Genomic DNA, 21,699 nt, shown 5'->3' with positions numbered 1-21,699 from the left:
CCTGAAACGCCAGAACGTTCACCTGAAACGCCAGAACGTTCACCTGAAACACCAGAACGTTCACCTGAAACGCCAGAACGTTCACCTGAAACACCAGAACGTTCACCTGAAACACCAGAACGTTCACCTGAAACGCCAGAACGTTCACCTGAAACGCCACAACGTTCACCTGAAACACCAGAACGTTCACCTGAAACACCAGAGCGTTCACCTGAAACACCAGAACGTTCACCTGAAACAGCGGAACGTTCACCTGAAACACCAGAACGTTCACCTGAAACACCAGAACGTTCACCTGAAACAGCAGAACGTTCACCTGAAACAGCAGAACGTTCACCTGAAACAGCGGAACGTTCACCTGAAACGCCAGAACGTTCACCTGAAACAGCAGAACGTTCACCTGAAACAGCAGAACGTTCACCTGAAACAGCAGAACGTTCACCTGAAACGCCAGAACGTTCACCTGAAACGCCAGAACGTTCACCTGAAACGCCAGAACATTCACCTGAAACAGCAGAACGTTCACCTGAAACAGCGGAACGTTCACCTGAAACGCCAGAACGTTCACCTGAAACACCAGAGCATTCACCTGAAACAGCAGAACGTTCACCTGAAACAGCGGAACGTTCACCTGAAACAGCGGAACGTTCACCTGAAACACCAGAACGTTCACCTGAAACAGCAGAACGTTCACCTGAAACGCCAGAAAGTTCACCTGAAACGCCAGAACGTTCACCTGAAACGCCAGAACGTTCACCTGAAACACCAGAACGTTCACCTGAAACAGCAGAACGTTCACCTGAAACACCGGAATGTTCACCTGAAATGCCAGAACGTTCACCTGAAACACCAGAACGTTCACCTGAAACACCAGAGCGTTCACCTGAAACACCAGAACGTTCACCTGAAACACCAGAGCGTTCACCTGAAACACCAGAACGTTCACCTGAAACACCAGAGCGTTCACCTGAAACACCAGAACGTTCACCTGAAACAGCGGAACGTTCACCTGAAACACCAGAGCGTTCACCTGAAACACCAGAACGTTCACCTGAAACAGCGGAACGTTCACCTGAAACACCAGAACGTTCACCTGAAACACCAGAACGTTCACCTGAAACACCAGAGCGTTCACCTGAAACACCAGAACGTTCACCTGAAACAGCGGAACGTTCACCTGAAACACCAGAACGTTCACCTGAAACACCAGAACGTTCACCTGAAACAGCAGAACGTTCACCTGAAACAGCAGAACGTTCACCTGAAACAGCGGAACGTTCACCTGAAACGCCAGAACGTTCACCTGAAACAGCAGAACGTTCACCTGAAACAGCGGAACGTTCACCTGAAACAGCGGAACGTTCACCTGAAACGCCAGAACGTTCACCTGAAACACCAGAGCATTCACCTGAAACAGCAGAACGTTCACCTGAAACAGCGGAACGTTCACCTGAAACAGCGGAACGTTCACCTGAAACACCAGAACGTTCACCTGAAACACCAGAGTGTTCACCTGAAACACCAGAGCGTTCACCTGAAACGCCAGAACGTTCACCTGAAACACCAGAGCGTTCACCTGAAACAGCAGAACGTTCACCTGAAACGCCAGAACGTTCACCTGAAACAGCAGAACGTTCACCTGAAACAGCAGAACGTTCACCTGAAACGCCAGAACGTTCACCTGAAACAGCGGAACGTTCACCTGAAACAGCAGAACATTCACCTGAAACACCGGAACGTTCACCTGAAACAGCGGAACGTTCACCTGAAACAGCAGAACGTTCACCTGAAACGCCAGAACGTTCACCTGAAACAGCAGAACGTTCACCTGAAACAGCAGAACGTTCACCTGAAACGCCAGAACGTTCACCTGAAACAGCGGAACGTTCACCTGAAACAGCAGAACATTCACCTGAAACACCGGAGCGTTCACCTGAAACAGCGGAACGTTCACCTGAAACAGCGGAACGTTCACCTGAAACAGCGGAACGTTCACCTGAAACAGCGGAACGTTCACCTGAAACATCGGAACGTTCACCTGAAACACCGGAACGTTCACCTGAAACACCACAACGTTCACCTGAAACTCATAAATCGACATAAATCTGAAGTCAAACCTCACAAGAGGGTTTGAAAACTTGTAATGTTTTAGAAATTATCACCACATTAGAATCAGAAATCACAAAAACAGAGGAAGTGGAAGTACTTTTACCTTAAATGTGAATTTGAGGAACTTAAATCTTTACTTTTTCTGCACCACAATCATCTGTCAGCTTCAGCTACTTTATTAGTTAAGATATTTTATAAACAAAACACACAGAAAATACTGTGATTTATTAAAATTAATTAAACTGCCCAACAGCTTTTATACACCCCCTGTCAAAAGTATTGAGACGGGTTCTAATTTATTTGAATGAGAAAGTGTCTCAAAACAACTTTTGACAGGGGGTGTACAAATACTGGTAAATTTATCAATTAATCAATTGAAAAACTGACTGAAAATTAATTCACAAAAAAGTAAGTTCATTACTTTACATGTATTTTTGTGATAATTCTTGCATTAAAAATGTACAATAAGTGACATTTCAGTGATTTTACATCATGTAATACTTCAGTAAAATGACGTAAATGATAAATGATAATACACTTTAAATATATGAGCTCTGATGAAGGTTCTGTCAGCAGAAATAACTGCTGCTTCTCCTTCAAAATGTCCTTTTTGTGCGCCTTATGCTGCTTACCTCGGCTGACATTCCCTCCCGATGCAGAAGTCGTGGACGGGTTCTGGTCGGGTCAGAGCGTCACAGTACATGTCATGAACCTCGACGCCGTCGTACCGGACACAGGACACGAACGACTTGGACACTCCTGGAAGTTAGGAGCAGAAAACAGATGTATACAGCCCATAATATGCAGTAGATCAGTAATACAGAGAGTGTTTTACATGAGATATTATCTGTAATTAAACCAAACAGGTAAAATGTGTGTGGTAGTTAGCTGTTTTCTGGTGTTTTTAGGTGTTTTCTGGTGTTTTCAGGTATTTTCTGGTGTTTTCGGGTGTTTTCGGATGTTTTCTGGTGTTTTCAGCTGTTTTCTGGTGTTTTCAGGTGTTTTCTGGTGTTTTCAGGTATTTTCTGGTGTTTTTAGGTGTTTTCTGGTGTTTTCAGGTATTTTCTGGTGTTTTCGGGTGTTTTCAGCTGTTTTCTGGTGTTTTCGGATGTTTTCTGGTGTTTTCAGCTGTTTTCTGGTGTTTTTAGGTGTTTTCTGGTGTTTTCAGGTATTTTCTGGTGTTTTCGGGTGTTTTCGGATGTTTTCTGGTGTTTTCAGCTGTTTTCTGGTGTTTTCAGGTGCTTTCTGGTGTTTTCGGGTGTTTTCGGATGTTTTCTGGTGTTTTCAGCTGTTTTCTGGTGTTTTCAGGTGCTTTCTGGTGTTTTCGGATGTTTTCGGGTTCTCTCTGGTGTTTTTAGGTGTTTTCTGGTGTTTTTGGGTGTTTTTAGGTGTTTCCTGGTGTTTCCTGGTGTTTTCTGGTGTTTTCGGGTGTTTTCGGATGTTTTCGGATGTTTTCGGATGTTTTCGGGTTCTCTCTGGTGTTTTTAGGTGTTTTCTGGTGTTTTTGGGTGTTTTTAGGTGTTTCCTGGTGTTTTCTGGTGTTTTCTGGTGTTTTCGGGTGTTTTCGGATGTTTTCGTATGTTTTCGGGTTCTCTCTGGTGTTTTTAGGTGTTTTCTGGTGTTTTTGGGTGTTTTTAGGTGTTTCCTGGTGTTTCCTGGTGTTTTCTGGTGTTTTCGGGTGTTTTCGGATGTTTTCGGATGTTTTCGGGTTCTCTCTGGTGTTTTTAGGTGTTTTCGGGTGATTTCAGGTGTTTTCGGGTGTTTCTGGGTGCTTTCTGGTGTTTTCGGGTGTTATCGGGTGTTTTCAGGTGATTTCAGGTGTTTCCGGGTGTTTTCGGGTGTTTTCGGGTGTTTTCAGGTGTTTTCAGGTGTTTCCGGATGTTTTCGGGTTCTCTCTGGTGTTTTTAGGTGTTTTCTGGTGATTTCAGGTGTTTTCGGGTGTTTTCGGGTGTTTTCGGATGTTTTCGGATGTTTTCGGGTTCTCTCTGGTGTTTTTAGGTGTTTTCTGGTGATTTCAGGTGTTTTCGGGTGTTTTCGGGTGTTTTCGGATGTTTTCGGGTTCTCTCTGGTGTTTTTAGGTGTTTTCTGGTGTTTTTGGGTGTTTTTAGGTGTTTCCTGGTGTTTCCTGGTGTTTTCTGGTGTTTTCGGGTGTTTTCGGATGTTTTCGGATGTTTTCGGGTTCTCTCTGGTGTTTTTAGGTGTTTTCGGGTGATTTCAGGTGTTTTCGGGTGTTTCTGGGTGCTTTCTGGTGTTTTCGGGTGTTATCGGGTGTTTTCAGGTGATTTCAGGTGTTTCCGGGTGTTTTCGGGTGTTTTCGGGTGTTTTCAGGTGTTTTCAGGTGTTTCCGGATGTTTTCGGGTTCTCTCTGGTGTTTTTAGGTGTTTTCTGGTGATTTCAGGTGTTTTCGGGTGTTTTCGGGTGTTTTCGGATGTTTTCGGATGTTTTCGGGTTCTCTCTGGTGTTTTTAGGTGTTTTCTGGTGATTTCAGGTGTTTTCGGGTGTTTTCGGGTGTTTTCGGATGTTTTCGGGTTCTCTCTGGTGTTTTTAGGTGTTTTCAGGTGTTTTCTGGTGTTTTCGGATGTTTTCGGGTTCTCTCTGGTGTTTTTAGGTGATTTCTGGTGTTTTCTGGTGTTTTCGGGTGTTTTCGGATGTTTTCGGGTTCTCTCTGGTGTTTTTAGGTGTTTTCTGGTGATTTCAGGTGTTTTCGGGTGTTTTCTGGTGTTTTCACGTGTTTCCGGGTGTTTTCGGGTGTTTTCTGGTGCTTTCTGGTGAGGTACCGATGGAGCAGGTCATGCTGCAGGGCTCCTGAGACGACAGCTTCCAGCGGTACATGTCTGCAGCGCTCAGCTTCAGGTTCTTCTGGTAAAGTCTCTGGTTCCCCCTGAAACACAAACACAGGACTTCAGCCACCTTCTGAGGACACGCGAGGACGCCCAGCGGTGTGACGGCTGATCAGCGGCAGACGCTCTGTGGTTTTCATTTCGTCACATAAAAGTCGTCCACATTCCTGTCATTGCGCCGGTCGCTGGCTCGGCCAGACGCTGCAGACGCTCTGAGTTACATCTGAATCCTGCACACGATGTTTTCCCCCCGAGGAGGCTGCAATGATTCCTGCCTGTCTGATGTTTTACGGCTGTTTCTGGCCGCAGAGCGACTCCAGTCGTGTTTTGACAGAAAGCAGAGGAGCGACGTGAATTATTATGAATATGATGGATGTAAAAACCTGCCAAGGTCCAGCTGTCTGTCTGTTTATCTACCTGTCTGTCTGGACGGCAATAAAAGTTTACATCTGCTTGTAAAGACATGACAGTCATGAGTTTCCAGTGACTCCTATAACTCTTTGTCACACAAAAAACATGGATTTTGGTTCTTTTAGAGATTTATTAAAGGTTTTTTGGAAATATAATCAAATCTGCTGGGTCAAAAAGGTAAATACAGCAACTTGAATGATCAGTTTTAGTGATGTAGAAAGTTGTGTTAATCAGATTTTCTTAGTTTTGTGGACTCTTAACTTTCTCTGTGTGATTCCATTTGCCTACAGCTCCTGATTCCTCTGATCCAGGTTAATTAGAACCCATTAGATCCACTCATTAGACTCAAACACTACAGAGGGAAAGTCTGAGGAGATCAGCAAAGATCTGAAAAAGAAAATCATCGACTTGAACAAGTCAGAAAGTCACTTAGAGCCATTTCAAAGCAGCTTCAGATCCACAATCATCTGTTTGTCAGAATAAAGTTCATGGTTCAGAGGTGTTGCTGCAAAAATCATATTAAGAAAAGGCCTTCTGGAAGAAGAAGAAGGAAGTTCTTCCTCTATAAGCAGAACCTTAAAGCTCCACTCAAGTCTGCTGCTGATCACAAGGACAAAGAAAAGACCTTCTGGAGGAAAGTTCTGTGGTCAGATGGAAGAAAAACTGAAGGTGAGGCCTTTAACCCCAAGAACACCAAAGCTACCATCAAGCATGGTGGTGGCAGCATCATGCTCTGTGACATGATACTTCCACCTCCATGCTTGAACCTGTGGACTGTCATTAAGATTCAAGTCAGTGTCAGAAAGCCAACAAATTTAGCTGAACTCTACCGATTCCATCAAGAATTCTGCTACTTCTGGACAACCTGCTAGTTTTTCTAGCTGGTTCTGCTCGACTACCTGGCTAGACTACTATTAGACTACCTGGTTCTGTTGGACTGCCTGATTCTGTTCTGCCTGGTTCTGTCATCATACCTGGTTCTGTTCTGCCTGGTTCTGTCATTATACCTGGTTCTGTTCTGCCTGGTTCTGTCATCATACCTGGTTCTGTTCTACCTGGTTCTGTTCTACCTGGTTCTGTTCTACCTGGTTCTGTCATCATACCTGGTTCTGTTCTGCCTGGTTCTGTTCTACCTGGTTCTTTCATCATACCTGGTTCTGTTCTGCCTGGTTCTGTCATCATACCTGGTTCTGTTCTACCTGGTTCTGTTCTGCCTGGTTCTGTCATCATACCTGGTTCTGTTCTACCTGGTTCTGTTCTGCCTGGTTCTTTCATCATACCTGGTTCTGTTCTACCTGGTTCTGTTCTGCCTTGTTCTGGTATCATACCTGGTTCTGGTCTGCCTGGTTCTGTTCTACCTGGTTCTAATATCAGACCTGGTTCTGTTGGACCGGCCCGAGGTCCTCCCTCCGCCCTGCACCGTCTTGTTCTGGTTGCCGTTGTCTCCGCTGTCGTTGCGTTTGTTTCCCAGCGTGAAGGCCACGGTCTGGTTCAGGTCAAACGGACCTCCTGGCTCCAGGCTGCCCACCTCCACCGGGCCCACCTCGGACGAGAACAGACCGTCGCCCTCCGTCAGCAGCTGGTTGGTGGAGATGTTGATGAGCAGCTCGTCCGGACCGATCCGGCCGTCCAGCAGAACCCTCCAGATCAGGTTCTGGGAGTCCGGGCCTGGGTCCAGAGCGCCACCATCAGGAGCGGGTTTGGCGGTGCTGCCTGGATGGCTGCTGTTCCCTGCAGACCACAGAGGAGAAAAACGATGTGAGACTCTTCCAAGAACAAACTGTTGATGCTGTCGGTCATGTTTGTATTTAGAGAATTAATTTACAGTTTCTGCTCCGACTGAAAGATTCTGAGCTGTTTTCTAGAGAAATACCTGCAGTATGTGGAGACACAACGACCATAAAGAGACACACAACAGCAACAACAAGACATTAAAGGACAAAACAGGTTAACAACATTACTTTTGCACCTTCTGGAAGACTAAATACGACTTAAAAAAAGGAGCATTTATTTAACAAAACATCTAAAAGTAACCATAAAGGTAAAGAGATACGAAGACATGCAATAATAAAACAGAAATAAGAAGCAAAACAAACACGAACATCAACCAGTTTTCAATGGTGACCACTATGATTGCTGGTTTTTGCAGTATTTTCATGCTGCAGCGTCGTGGTGCCACTTGTTCTACGTTTTTTTCTCCCTCATCACCCGTATATCTGGAACAGGATGAGATCATCCTCCATGCAGGCGGAGAAAGCAAGACGAGGAATGAATCAGAAGGTGTTTCTTATCGACCGATGAGACGAAACAGGTCAGATGTGAGCCTCGTTCCCCCGCTCTGTGTGCAGGATATGCGGCCTTTTGGAGCTCTGCATTATTCATGCTGCAGATACGGAAAGAGGATCAGCGGCGGGATGAAAAATTCAGACTTCCGTGGTGTTTTCTCCTTTTAAAAAACGTCCGCACGGCCGACATGAGCAGTAATGGAACTTCCTGGCTCTGCAGAGGCCATTACACCCTGATGGACGCTGAAAGGCTGACGTCACGCTGCAGATAAAACCCAAACTGCTCTGGTGGCTTCGTCCTGCTCTTCATTCAGCCAAAGCTCCTACAGAAACTCTCATTTTAAGTTTTAAGCCAACTGAATTACAGCATTAACCTTCCTGTTGTCTTGTCTACAGGCACCAAGAAATATTCTTTGTTTGGGAAAAAAAAAATTAGCAAAAAAATTCCCTAAATTTCTGAAAATTTGCGAAACCTTCCGGAAGAAAATTCCAATACTTCCTTAAAAGTTTCCCTTAAGTTTTATTTTTTGGCAAGAAAATTCTTGTAAATACTTTCAAAAAATAAGTAAAAAATCTTCCAAAAAATCCTAAAAAATATCTAAAGTGATTCCATAGATATCAGCAAAACTTCTAATATTTTCTTTATGAACATTCACATAAAAACCAACAAAAATCCAGTTAAATGTGCAGGATTTTGGTTGATTTTTGTGTGTGAATGTTCTGAAGAAACATTTTTAACATTTCTTTTTCACCGCCAAAAAATGTTGAAAATGTGGACATCAGAAGTTTAACTGTGAAAATACTTTTTTCCCCACATTCTCAAAGCTTAAACCGACAATAATACAAGAACCAAAAAATATTGTTTCCTTGTTTGAAAAAAAATCCCCAAAATTCCCAAAATTTGCAAAACCTTCAGGATGAAGATTCCCATAATTCCTTAAAAGTTTCGTGCTTAAAAAATCTCCCAAATTTGTCAAGAAAATTCTTGCAAATGTTTTTAAAAAATGAGTAAAAATCTTACAAATAATCCTAAAAATATCTAAAGTGATTCCATGTGTATCACTGAAACCTCTAATATTTTCTTTAAGAACATTCACATAAAAATTTTTGGGGAATGTACTTAAAAAAAATATCAGTAACATTTCCTCTTTTCCACCAAAAGAATGGTCAAAAATTTCCCCAAAATGTTGAAATCAGAAGTTTCACTATGAAAACACTTGTTTCTTTCCACATTTTCAAACTTTAAAACGGGTAAATTTGACCCACAGGACGACACGAGGGTTAATAAAGAGAGAGTTAGCGAAAAGGGAAAGTTTAACACTTCCAGGGGGTGTTACAGGAGCACTGGGAGCAGAGTATCGATGCACAAAGAGAGGTGCACATGTTGTATATTAACTATAATGCATGCTACAAACAGCGCCCCCTACCTGTGAACTTTGGCACTCCGTCCTGGTCGCAGTCAATGGCCGCCGTCTCCTCGTACACCTCGTTGGTTTCTTGCCCCTTCGGTCCGTCGTTGTCTCCGGCGTCCAGCGGATCTCCAGGAGACGTCTGGTCGTAAACGCTGCCGTTGGGAGCCAGCAGACCTCCCACTTCCACGGAAACCTCGCCGGCCGAGGAGTCCGAGCCGGTGTAGACGGGGGGAGGCGGGACGGGAGGCAGGGAGTCTCTGAGGACGGTGTATTCGTAGGTGATGTAGGGAGTCCGACCGTTCTGGTTCCACACCTGGAAACACGAGGCATCGAAGGAGACCGAGTCAAGACAGGGTTTTTAGTGAAGAATAAACAAACAAAAGACGGTCTGAGCTGATTTCAAATGCAGATGTTTGCTGCTGTAGGTAGCCTCCACCGCTACACCCACAGAACGCCTCAAGAGAGTTACCAGTAGTCTGACATTCTTCACCGTCTTCTTATTATACATTAAGCCAGCAAAGACTGTCGAGACCGTCACAGTAAACACTGGAAAGGTTCAGTTAGTCTGAAGGCTTTTAGAGAAGTGCTGCTGAGAATAAAAGCGTAGATCCATTTCTCATAGAAGAGTCAAAGATCAGCCTGTGCCACTACTTACTCTGAATTAGTGCAGGTTGTTGACACTAAAAGTAAAATGACTGCTTTTTGGAATCGAATCATTTCTTCTTGACTGTTTCTGATTCGTCTGAAATTTCTACAGCATAATAACAGAATTTAAAGCTTAGATCTGTATAATTTTCAGCCAAAACAGAAAGTCACACATGACAATTTGAGGACTGTCGTAAAGTTAAACAAAAGTAGTGATTTTTTCTGTTTTTACGGTCTTTCGGTGTGATAAATGGTGTGATTTGGGTATCTGTCAAACACTTGTGATCGTTAAAAAACCAAGAATATTTTAGAGAAAATTCTGCTCAGCCATCTCTGATCTGCCTGAAATGCTTATAGCATAAAAGTATGAATATTTACAGAGATGTTGGTGAAATTCTAGCTTAATATCTCAAATTATTTGCCTGTAGAACAAGTCCTCTGATCTACACTGGAAAAAATGCCCCTCTCAAAACAAGAAAAAAAAAACTTATTTCAAGCAACTTTTACCTTGAAATAAGTGAAAAAAAATCTGCCAGGAGAACAAGTAAAAAATGGAGTGGTAAGATTTCTTGAAATAAGATGTGATATTTAGAATACTGAGATCTTAAAATTGGCTGTGAAAACCGATTTTAAGCTTTATTTTACCAGGATTGTCAAGCTTAGGTGTTTTAAGCCTCCTGTTTTCCTCATTTACGGCACCAAAAAATATTGTTCCCTTGTCTGAAAAAAATCCACAAATTCAGCCAAAAAAAAAATTCCACAAATTTATTTTAAAAATTGCAAAATCTTCAGGAAGAAAATTCCTTAAAAGTTTCCCTTGAAAGTTTTATATTAAAAAAAATCCCCAAATTTGGCAAGAAATAAAAATCTAAAAATTGTACATATTTATAAAAAGTGAATAAAAATCTTCCAAAAAAATCCTAATAATATCTAAAGTTCTAATGTTCTCTTTAAGAACATTCAGAAAAAAATCAACCAAAATCCAGCAAATTTTGTTACAGAAACATTTTTTAACACTTTTTTTTCCACCAAAGAATGTTCAAAAAATTTCCCAACAAATTTTGAAAATGTGAAAGTTTTCACTGTGAAAATATTTTTTTCCCACATTTTCAAACTTGAAAACGGGTCAATTTGAACCACAGGATGACATGAGGGTTAAAAGAAGATAATTTCAAGATTGTTTGAATTAACAAGATATTTACTTAACAAGCGTTGTCCTAAAACAAGTCCCTCCATCTTGCAGTAATGTTACTTATTAACTGAATTTCCTTTAAATCAAGTGGGATGAGATATTTTGACTAAAAATAAGACAAACAGACTTGGTAAGATTTTGAGTTTTTCCAGTGTACAATGACCTTAATTAAGATTAACAGCAGCCTAAAGCTTGAATTCTCGACCTTTTTCTTACTTTACATTTAAGCCAACAAAGACTATTGAGACTTTCACAACAGATATTGCAAAGTGTAAGTGAATTGGAAGGCTTTTAGAGAAGTGCTGCTGAGAATGAAGCTCAAACATCAGATTGTACAACTACTAATACTAAACCAAACATTGTGAAATGCAACGATTTTTTTCTGTTTTTACAGTTTCTAACTCTAATGAATTGTGTAATTCTGGCATTTTTAAAAAATCTACTTTATAGCCTTGCTGACCTGAAAGCCTTTAACTTCTCTGCACCATCCCGTTATCATACTACTGTGATAATTTCCCCCTAAAGACTTTAGTCTTCCAAGACCCCCCAGCACTTAAACAGAAGTCAGTCCGGCAGTAAATAGAGACGGAGAGTTGTGTGAACTCTACCAAACAGTCAGAAGGTGGAGCTTTACCAGGATGTTGATGGCCTGGTCGATGGGGCCTTTGGCGACGATGTACTCGATGCCGGTCTCGTAGACGTCCATGGGTCGGCGGTATTTGAAGACGGTTCCTGCTGCGTGGAAGTTCTGAGGACTGTCTACCTTGTAGGCGCCGTTGAAGAAGAAGTTTCCGGCCTGGTCGGTCACAGCTGGAGGAGGAAGGAAGTTACAGCACGCTGCAAATTCTGCTCTTTACTTAGAGGTAATTATGTTCCTGAGAAACATTACTGTGATTTGTGAGGATGAGGAGGAGTAACGTACCTAAAACATCGGCCGATTTCTTCCTCTCGATGATCTGGATGTCCCAGGATCCTTCGGGGATTTGAGTGATGAAAGAATAACCTTAAGGACAGAAAATGTATTCCGTCATTGGAGCTCAAATCATCAAACTTTAAGAAATATTTCTGCTCGACCATCTCTAATTTGCTTGAAATTTTTCTAGCTTAAAATGTGGATATTTGTGGAGATATTTGTGAAATTCTAAGTAAATATCTTCAATATTTTTCAAGATGAAACATTTTTTAAAATCTCCTGTCGACCCACATTCGTTGAGGTTTTTTACGCATTTTAAAATTTCAGTCTATGTTTGAACAACAACATCTCAGGAATTATTTAACATAAAAACACGAAATTTTCTCTGTTATTTTTCATCACATCATTGATTCAGAATCTGGAATATTGGACAAGTTGAGCGAATAATCTCTAATTATTGGTGACCCGAAATGTTGTTTTTTTTAACCTGAAGCAATCATGAAAAGTCTCATCTTTGCGCTCATATTAAATATCAATTATGACTATTTTACTCTTTTAGAACCCATTATTTCTTCTTATAAAGTATTGTTTACGTTTAGTTTTGCATTATTGTGACCTGCAGCTACATGTGGTTCGAAAAATATCAAATGAGCTCAAAGATGGGACTCATGACGGTTTCAGTTTTTAAAAATCATATTTCAACTCACCCATAATCAGAGACTATTTGATCTACTTGTCCAATATTGGTGATTAACAAATAACGGTGAAAATTTCAGGTTTCTATCTTTAATAGTTCCTGAAATATTGTCATTCAAACAGCCTCAAATTTAAAAGTTCGAAAAAATCTGCTGAAAGTGGGTCGACGGGCAGATTTCAAATGGTTTTAATTTGAAAAGTATTTAATAAATCAAACTCAAACTTCACAGATTCCACTTAAAAATGTATAGTTGGTGCTTTAAAAAAAAGCTTCAAGCAAATCAGAGATGATTTGAGAAGGAAGAACCCTTCAGCTTTTCTAGATTTTCTGCTTTTTCTCACCGATACAGCTGCTCTGACCTGTCCTAGACAACTCAGTCCTCACTAAATGTCTGTATTTATGCCAGATATAAAAGTTGATTCTAATTATTTTTGTCTTAGACTGAAACTCACCCAGAGTCGTGGCTCCTCTCCTGAAGTTTCCGGTGACTCTGCTGCAGCTGCTGCCGTCGCCTTGACAGACTCCACATTTATCCAGAGTGTTGGAGGAGAACAGAACGCCGTCGCATCCGATTGGCTGAGAGAACAAAATACAATAAAGTTATATAATTGTTAAATTACCTGAGTAACTTACTGTCAGGATGTGGAAGGTGACTGAAGAGGATTTATTTAAATTGTGAGTATTCCTGAATGTTTATCATTGACATGTATCATGCATCATGACGTGAAGCACGGTGGTGGCAGCATCATGATGTGAGGCACGGTGGTGGCAGCATCATGACGTGAAGCACGGTGGTGGCAGCATCATGATGTGAAGCACGGTGGAGGCAGCATCATGATGTGAAGCACGGTGGAGGCAGCATCATGATGTGAAGCACGGTGGAGGCAGCATCATGATGTGAAGCACGGTGGTGGCAGCATCATGATGAAGCACGGTGGTGGCAGCATCATGATGTGAAGCACGGTGGTGGCAGCATCATGATGAAGCATGGTGGTGGCAGCATCATGACGTGAAGCACGGTGGTGGCAGCATCATGATGAAGCATGGTGGTGGCAGCATCATGATGTGAAGCACGGTGGTGGCAGCATCATGATGAAGCACGGTGGTGGCAGCATCATGACATGAAGCATGGTGGTGGTAGCATCAGATTTAGATTTTCATGATTGCAAACTTGATTGATAATAATACAGAAAACCTTTATTTTAAGAATCTCTTGACTTTTAAATATATTCCTACCAACTAAACTTTGCATAATCTCGGTGCTACTTAGTGGGAAAAACAGTGCAAAAAATGTCACATGGAAGACCAGCGTCCACCTTGCTGAGGTGTTCCCATGATCTGCTATCCTGTCTGCAGCTGCTCTACAATTGTTTGGATAAAAGACACTAGCTGAGCATCTGAGATGCTGCGGCTGCTGCCTTACTGGTTTAAATCAAATAGAGGATCTCCAAAACTGGCTGTATGACCAAAATTATGGTTAATAATTACATTTTGAACATTGAAACCAACAGGCCTCTATTATGTATGGGCTTAGTGGGCTAAAATTTGTCACAATCATGAATGACAAAAGTCAGATTGTGTCGCTCGAAGCTGCTTATGTAATGACAAGATCATAAGACAATGTTGTAAAATGACAAAAAGCAAATGAAGGAGTCTGAACCTGAAAATAAAAACCCTAAACAAGGTATAAACTGTGAATTTGCAACCAGACACTAGCATCTGTGCATCACAAGAAGCCTATGTTTGCAGCATTTTGATCAAACTACAGTAAATCTGAGATCTAGGACTTGAAGATGAAGCTTCTCCATGACAGGACTTTGTGGAAGGTAACCAGGTGTGAAGTAAAGAAGAAGCTGGACTCACCTCACACTTACCGTCCACGCAGACGCCTCGGTAGCTGCTGTACTTGCAGGAAGTTCCGTCTCTGGCCGTCACCATCAGCTGCCTCTGGCCGTCAGCGGTGGTGCAGTGGAGGTCGCAGGGGTTACTGGAGATGTGGACGTAGTCGTCTGGAGAGAAGACGGAGAAAACCACTAAAAAGTACTGTTTTATAGCCACTGAGAGCTTCTGATTTTAATTTCATAACATCAGAACTGAAGACACCTCTTGGATTGGAAGTGAAACGTCTTCAAGAACCTAAAAGAGAAGTCCAGTTCCTTAACTCTTCGATGTTCCAGTGTCTAGATGGAAAAGTGGCAATCGAGCTGTTTGTTAAATTTGAGGAACACTTTGAACAACTGAGACTTTAGACACATAAATTTTTACAAGTAGACTAAAAGTAGAGTTGGACACCTTAGCTTCGTATTTTATTGTGTGTACCTTCAATTTTTCTTGTTTTGTTGTGTTTTTATTCAAAATATGTCTTTCAGTTCTGGTGTTTATTTCTTTTGGATTGCTATGCTTAGAGGTGTATAGAATTTTCCCTACTGTGAAGCATGGTGGTGGCAGCATCATGGTGTGAAGCATGGTGGTGGTAGTATCATGATGTGAAGCATGGTGGTTAATACTAGGTTGTAACTCCTTAAGGAGACTCACAGGTTTCTTTCCCTTTTCGTAAAGACTTAGACTATAACTACTACTTTCGTAACCCTAAACACAACCTTAAACCACGTCTGTACACAAACAATTCTTGATTTACTTCAACCAGCCGATACAGTACAACAGCAGATTATTACCTCCGCCAGGAGGTTATGTAATCACCGGAGTTTGTTTGTCTGTCTGTCCGTCTGTGTGTGTGTGTGTGTGTGTGTGTGTGTGTGTGTGTGTGTGTGTGTGTGTGTGTGTGTGTGTGTGTGTCTGTCTGTCTGTCTGTCTGTCTGTCTGTCTGTCTGTTTGTCTGTTAACCGCATAACTCAAACAGTTGTAGACGGATTTTCACCAAATTTTTACAGGATGTCTGGAAGAGCAAGAGTAAGAATCGATTAGATTTTGGAGGTGATCCGAATCACCGTCTGGATCCAGGAATTTTTTGAAGGTCGAAGGACAATTGAGAGATGGCCGCTAGGCCATCTCTCAATTGGACAGAGAGCTAATCGATTCTTACTCTTGCTCTTCCGGACATCCTGTAAAAATTTGGTGAAAATCCGTCCACAACTTTTTGAGTTATGCTGTTAACAGACAAACAGACAGACACACACACACACACAGACGGACAGACAGACAAACGGCATGGCGGAGGTATGCGCTCTCCGAGTGCTTTTCTAGTCTAATGATGTAAACTGGGGTTTTATTGGTGTTGTTACCTGGATAGAGAGATTTCCACTGGTAGTTCCTCCCATTGTAAAGCTGTGAGTTAAAGGACCAGCACTGCTCCTCTCTGAAGCTCCTCCCGGTGGCCGGACATTCCTGCAGAACCAGTTAAAGAGGTCCGACTCACACTTATTAACACTCTGTTTTTACAGTAAGTTACACAAATAAACTCCTTTCCCCGGCATTTATTTGAGCAGGGATGGTTTCTGATCGGTCGGAGCTCCACCCGGCTTCACTTTCAAACATCTCCACTCATCACGGCTGGAAGCTACTCGACACGACCGCCGTTCTTCAGCCTTAGGGTTTGTTTTAATACCGATAACGGGATGAGAAAGTCTGTGACTCACCTTAGTGTTACAGAGATGATATTTCTTAGGCGTTCCTGTACAGGTCATGTTGTCCTTCCCGGCAGCAACTTTCTTTCTTTGGACAGAAAACAAACACATGGAGAAATGACAACAAGGTAATCGTTAATATTGGACAGAAATGATAGAAAAGATCGGTGTGAAACTAGTTCACCCACAATCTGCCACAAGATGAATCGGACTTAAATGGTGTCATGTTGATCAATCGATTTATTGAAAAAGTTATTGTTCCCATGTAATTAATATACAGTACATTTGTTCAAGAAGGACATGGACGTTACATAAATGTGTGCGTCTGTCATTTCCAATCTCTCAGCAACAAAAGTCATTATATGTTTGTACACAGACATGAGTTAAGGTTGTGTTAACGGTTACACAAGTAGTAGTTGTAGTCTGAGTAAGGCTAGTTTCTCTAAAAACAGACAAGAGGGAGGCCACCAAGACACCTATGACTTCTCCAAGGTAGTATTCACCACCATGCTTCACATCATCCATGTTTGGTGTCCATCAATTATGTCTTCTAGTCTGATGGACTAAAAGCTCCATCCCGGTCTCCTCAGACCAAAGAACCTTCTTCCAGGTGACTTCAGAGTCTCCACGTCTTCTGGTGAACTCTAGTCCAGATTTAATTGAAGATTTTTCCTACAGTCTTTCTCTTTTTCTCCATAAAGCTTTGACTGGTGAAGAACAGACAACAGTTGCTGTCTCAGCTGATGAAGCTTGGAACTCCTTGGAACTCCTTCGCAGGAGTCATAAGTGTCTTGGTGGCCTCCCTCACTAGTCTCTTGGAAACAGACTAGAGATTCTATACAAAGATGGAGGACTTGTCACTAACTGAAGTGAAGCCAAAACATCTCATAAATAGTGGCCTCCATCTTGTACTGCTGATGAGTTTGACCGTCAGGAAAGAAGAGGTTGGAGACGATCTCATATTTCAATGAGCCGTCATGGTCCATCTTTACCTACAGTCTACACCTGTGAGGACTGACTGACCTCTGTTTCAGACAGTGTCTCTCCTGCGACATGACTCCACCTCCACAGGTCCGAGTGCAGGCCGTCCACTTGGCCCACTCCCCCCACCAGTACGTGGTCACCTCCAGCTCCTCCTCCAGACTGTTGGAGGCCACGCCATCCTCCTGCACACAAACACATGAAGAAAAACTTGAAAAACTGACCAAAATGATTCAAAATTTGACCAAAAATGACTCAACATTTGTCCAAAAGGAAAACTTGTCCCTTTGGACAGTGACTCTGAAGTTGACCAGAATGACTGATCATTTGTAAAACCTGGACACTGGAAATTGTCCAAAATGTATCAAAATTTGAGCAAAATAACTAAGAGTTCCTCCAAATGTAGTCCAAATTTGGCAAAAAATGACTAAACATTTGTTCAAAAGGACAAAAACATTATCAAAAAATGGCACACATGATTTTTTGATGATTTATGGCAATACATGACCCAGAAGCTTCATAGCGTCCATGGAAAACTGTAGAATTAGCAAAGACGCTGCTGGTTTTACCACCTGCCGTCCAGTGTTTGTTGTACTGTAAGTTGTGGTGTTTCAGCAGCAGCAGGTTGTAATAAAATGCTGCTGCAGCGTCACAGTAAATGAGCGTCACGGCGTTTTGTGTTGGAGCTGTGAAGCCTGAGAAGACGTTTCACACATTCCTGGTGTGCATTAGCAGCTTTAGCTCTTTTATTCTCCCAGATTCATCAGAGCGACGCTGGAATGTTTCGCTGAGCTCCTTGTAAAGGTGTAGAGACAGAGCAGCTGCGAGAGACGCCGTAAATACCAGACAGACGGCGTAAGTGAGAGTCAGATAGATGTACAGAGGAGTGAAAGGAAAACTTGTTCTGAAAAGATACGGCAGTGGAGAAATACTACATCCTGCAGGTAAAAGTCAGAATGGCTCAAAATGTCAACAGAATGTTTTGGAACTTCTCCAAAATGACCCAGAACGCCTCAACACTTGTCCAGATCATCTCAAAACTTCTCCAAAGTGTCTTGAACCTTGTCTGAAATGACACCAAACCTCTTAAAAAGGACTGAAAATGCATCCAAACCATTTAAAACGTGTCAAAAAATCTTTAAACTTCTCCAAAATTACCCAAAATGCCTCAACACTTGTCCAAAATGTCTTGAAACTTGTCAAAAAATTACTCAAAACCGTTCAACAATTCAACATTATTTCAAAATGACAAAAATCTTCCCTAGAGTGACCGTAATGCTTCAACGCTTGTCCTGAAACTTGTCTCAAATTGAAGTTTATCCAAAATTACGCTTGACCAAGATGTCTTAAAACTTCTCCAAAATGTCTTGAAATGACATCAAACCTCTTCAAAATGACTCAAAATGCATCCAAAACCATTTAAAATCAAAAATATATTGAAATTTCCTCAAAATGACAAAAAAACTTCCCTTAAATGGCCTAAATTTCCTCAACACTCATCTAAAATGTCTCGAAAAGTGTCAAAAGTTGGTAAAATTAGAAAATTGTTGAAAATGCTAAAAAAAAAATGGCCAAAATTATTTCAATCCTATGTTAAACTACTTAAAATGTGTCAAAAGTATCTGGAAACCTCTCCAAAATAACTCAAAATGGTCTGAAACTTGTCCAAGATGTCTTGAAACCTCTCCAAGATGACCCAAAATGCCTCAACACTTGTAAAATGTCTTCAAATATGTCTGAAATGACACCAGACCTGTTTAAAATGATGCAAAATGCATCCAAAACCATTTAAAATATGTCAAAATATCTTGAAATTTATCTAGAATGAACACAAAATGTCTCAACACTTGTCCAAAATGTCTTGAAATGTGTCAAAAATGAGTGAAAGCTTGTCTTCTGAATCCGAAATGTCATTTCTGAATCACGAAGTCATAAATTACAACACCATCACAGAACACATCTATGCTAAAATTGAGAAATTTTCAGTATTTCCCCGAGCAGGCGGAGGGCAACAACCCCATCATTGAGTTTCCAAAAGTTTCCGTCTTTAGGTGTCTTAAAATGCCGGACTAGCAGAATCAGAAGTCATGCATCTTAAAATGACTTAATGTGAATGCAGCGTAACATTAAAACAGTGATTTCCTGACGGTTTGTACCTGCAGTCCTCTGGTGGACAGATTCCCCACAGAAACCACCAATGTCAGGAAGCCCAGAAGAACCACAGCGACCTCCCCACACTGCTGCCACGACCACAGCCTCATCCTGAAGAAAGAAAGAAAGAAAGAATCAGTTTTACATCCATCCAAGTATCACAGTCTAAACACTAAATCCATTTTTGGGTCATTTTCTCTGCCACAAAGAGACTAAAACTGTCCCAAAGTCATGCAAAACGATTGAAAGTCACACTAAATGACAAAACACAGAACACCTAAATCTAGACACAAAGCATAGAAAAGGAAACACAAAAAAGAAAAAAACAAGACACAAAACAGAAAAACAGAGATGCAACATGACAAAAATGACAAACAAAATCACCACAATGAGAAGGAAAATGTCCCAAAGATGCAAAACAACAACACTGACAAAGGTGAGCAAAAAACAACAAAAAACAGACAGATTAACAAGAAAAAGCCACAAAATGATGTTTAACATCCATCCAGGTGTCACAGTCTAAACACTGGGGCTGGACCTGAATATCTGAATATCTGGATAATGAGAATGACTCAAAGACGTCTTAAAATGACCATCATAGGAGCCTCAGTAGGAATCAACTGGACTTCTCTTGCAGGTTCTTGAAGACGTTTCACCTTCATCCAAGAGCCACTCGGCTGAAAGTGAAACGTCTTGAAGAACCTACAAGAGAAGTCCAGCTGATGTTTATTAAAGCTCCTACGATAACCATGATGATGATTAAGAATCTTCACAGACATACTAATGACCTCAGAAGTTGTCCATAATGTCTTGAAATTGGTCCCAAAGTTGTGTTAATCACAAAAACCTCTTTAAAAAGACTCAAATTGTGTCCAAAACCATTTAAAACATGTTGAAAATATCTTGAATCTTCTCCAAGACAACTCTAAGCTTGTCTTAAACAGTTTAAAACTCGTCCAACATGTCTTGAAACTTGTGGAAAATGAAAAAAACAGAAATGTGGATCCATGTCAATGAACTTCAAGGAACTGTAACTCTGAAAATATTCACAGCATGAAGGTTAAACTTTGTTTGGCCTCAAAAATAAACAAAAGTTGGTGTAGATGAAGAACCTACAGTAACACTAACTGATCTGAGGAGGTCTGTGAAGAACTTCTGTCGGATTTTTTTGGTTTTAGATGGAATAAACCCTTAATTCTAGCGTCTTAAGGACCAGAAATCAGTGACGTTCGGCTTCATTCACCAGTTTTAATAAAGACCTGAGACCTTCCTGATTCCATCTGATGAGTCTTTAACGGAGGCCGAAGGGAAACATCTCCACCGCTAATGAGATCTTGTGGTCGGGCACTTCGACATCGGAGGATAAAAGCTTATTGGCGAGAAGTGTGGGTGTTTTTTTTCAGCTTCTCTCAGCTTCCAAACCCACAGAAGAGCCCAGAGTTTCTTTTTTCTTTTTTTTCTTTTCTTAACGCCATGTGAGCACATTTGCGGTCGTAATATTTCCTCTCCGACTCTGCAGTGAAAGCTGTGGCCTCCGAGAACATCTGTGCTTGTTTAGCGGGGATACCTGGAGGGAGTTTTAGGGCTGATCCACGATTAAAGAGCGTTTAGAAGAATTACAAAAAGCAGAAGGATAATGGACAAAAAGCCAAGAGTTAAGGAGGGGCAGTAGATCACCATTTGGGATAAAATATTTACTTATTTTACTGGTAAAGTTCAAAAACACAACAAGAATGTGCTCAACTAATAGGGCACTTAGATGATCTTTAAAAAGTAACAAACTACACCATTTATTCCAGACCAAACCATCAAATTTTCAACTTTCAGATGAGGCCCTTGAAGCAATTGTGTTACTAGCGGTTCTGTCGGATATTACTTTTAAAAAATAACCAAAAATAAATAGTTTGCATTAAGCGGTTCTTACAAAATACAAAAAATTCTGCTTTATGTGACTCGACTGATTCTCCATGCCTGACTCAGCTGTGACCAACAGTCACATGATAAAAATTCTGAGAGTTTTCAGGTTGAACTGCAGGCAGTGTTTCTAGAGAACGTCAAACATACCATCAGTGCCAAACTGCCCAAAATGACTCAAAATGCCTAAGCTAGTACAAAATGACTCAAAAAGTGACAAAAATTACTCAAGATTTAACCAAAAGTCTCAAATTTTCATCACAATCACACAAATTTGAACCAAAATTGCTCAAAATTTGTCTTAACTTTGACCATGAAGCTGAGCAACGACTGGAACAGGAACCAGACTTCTTCATCTTCTTCATCATCATCATCTCCATCTTCTTCTTGATCTTCGTCTTCATGTTTTTATGCTCTAACTTCCTCTTCACATCTTTGTCTTGCTTCATCTTCTTCTTTCTTCTCCATTTTCTTCTTCTTCTTCTCCATCATCTCCTTCTTCTTCTTTATCTTCTTCTTTATGTTCTTTTCCTTCTTTTTCTTCTTCTTTGCTGTCTTGTTCTTC

The 21,699-nt window shown here is 41.3% G+C and overlaps 1 protein-coding gene across 2 annotated transcripts in view; it reads right to left on the bottom strand.

Annotated features, from left to right (window-relative positions):
* adamtsl2 (ADAMTS-like 2) overlaps positions 1-21,699 on the bottom strand; it is a 46,449-nt gene that overhangs the window by 14,319 nt on the left and 10,431 nt on the right. The window contains exons 2-13 of one of the 2 annotated variants that reach the window (XM_051950896.1): positions 19,226-19,331; positions 17,112-17,254; positions 16,101-16,172; positions 15,747-15,849; positions 14,368-14,513; positions 12,957-13,080; positions 11,817-11,897; positions 11,529-11,704; positions 9,073-9,370; positions 6,737-7,091; positions 4,887-4,990; positions 2,742-2,868 (exon numbers count right to left, since the gene is read on the bottom strand). In XM_051950896.1, the coding sequence (XP_051806856.1) occupies positions 2,742-2,868; positions 4,887-4,990; positions 6,737-7,091; positions 9,073-9,370; positions 11,529-11,704; positions 11,817-11,897; positions 12,957-13,080; positions 14,368-14,513; positions 15,747-15,849; positions 16,101-16,172; positions 17,112-17,254; positions 19,226-19,331 (1,835 nt within the window). Of the gene's footprint in view, positions 1-2,741; positions 2,869-4,886; positions 4,991-6,736; positions 7,092-9,072; positions 9,371-11,528; positions 11,705-11,816; positions 11,898-12,956; positions 13,081-14,367; positions 14,514-15,746; positions 15,850-16,100; positions 16,177-17,111; positions 17,255-19,225; positions 19,332-21,699 lie in introns of both variants that reach the window. The other variant, XM_051950897.1, reaches the window with a different exon arrangement.

The sequence above is a fragment of the Acanthochromis polyacanthus genome, chromosome 7 (assembly GCF_021347895.1).
Source record: "Acanthochromis polyacanthus isolate Apoly-LR-REF ecotype Palm Island chromosome 7, KAUST_Apoly_ChrSc, whole genome shotgun sequence".
In the NCBI taxonomy this organism is placed as follows: Eukaryota; Metazoa; Chordata; class Actinopteri; family Pomacentridae; genus Acanthochromis; species Acanthochromis polyacanthus.
This window is presented reverse-complemented; position numbering and strand designations above follow the sequence as displayed.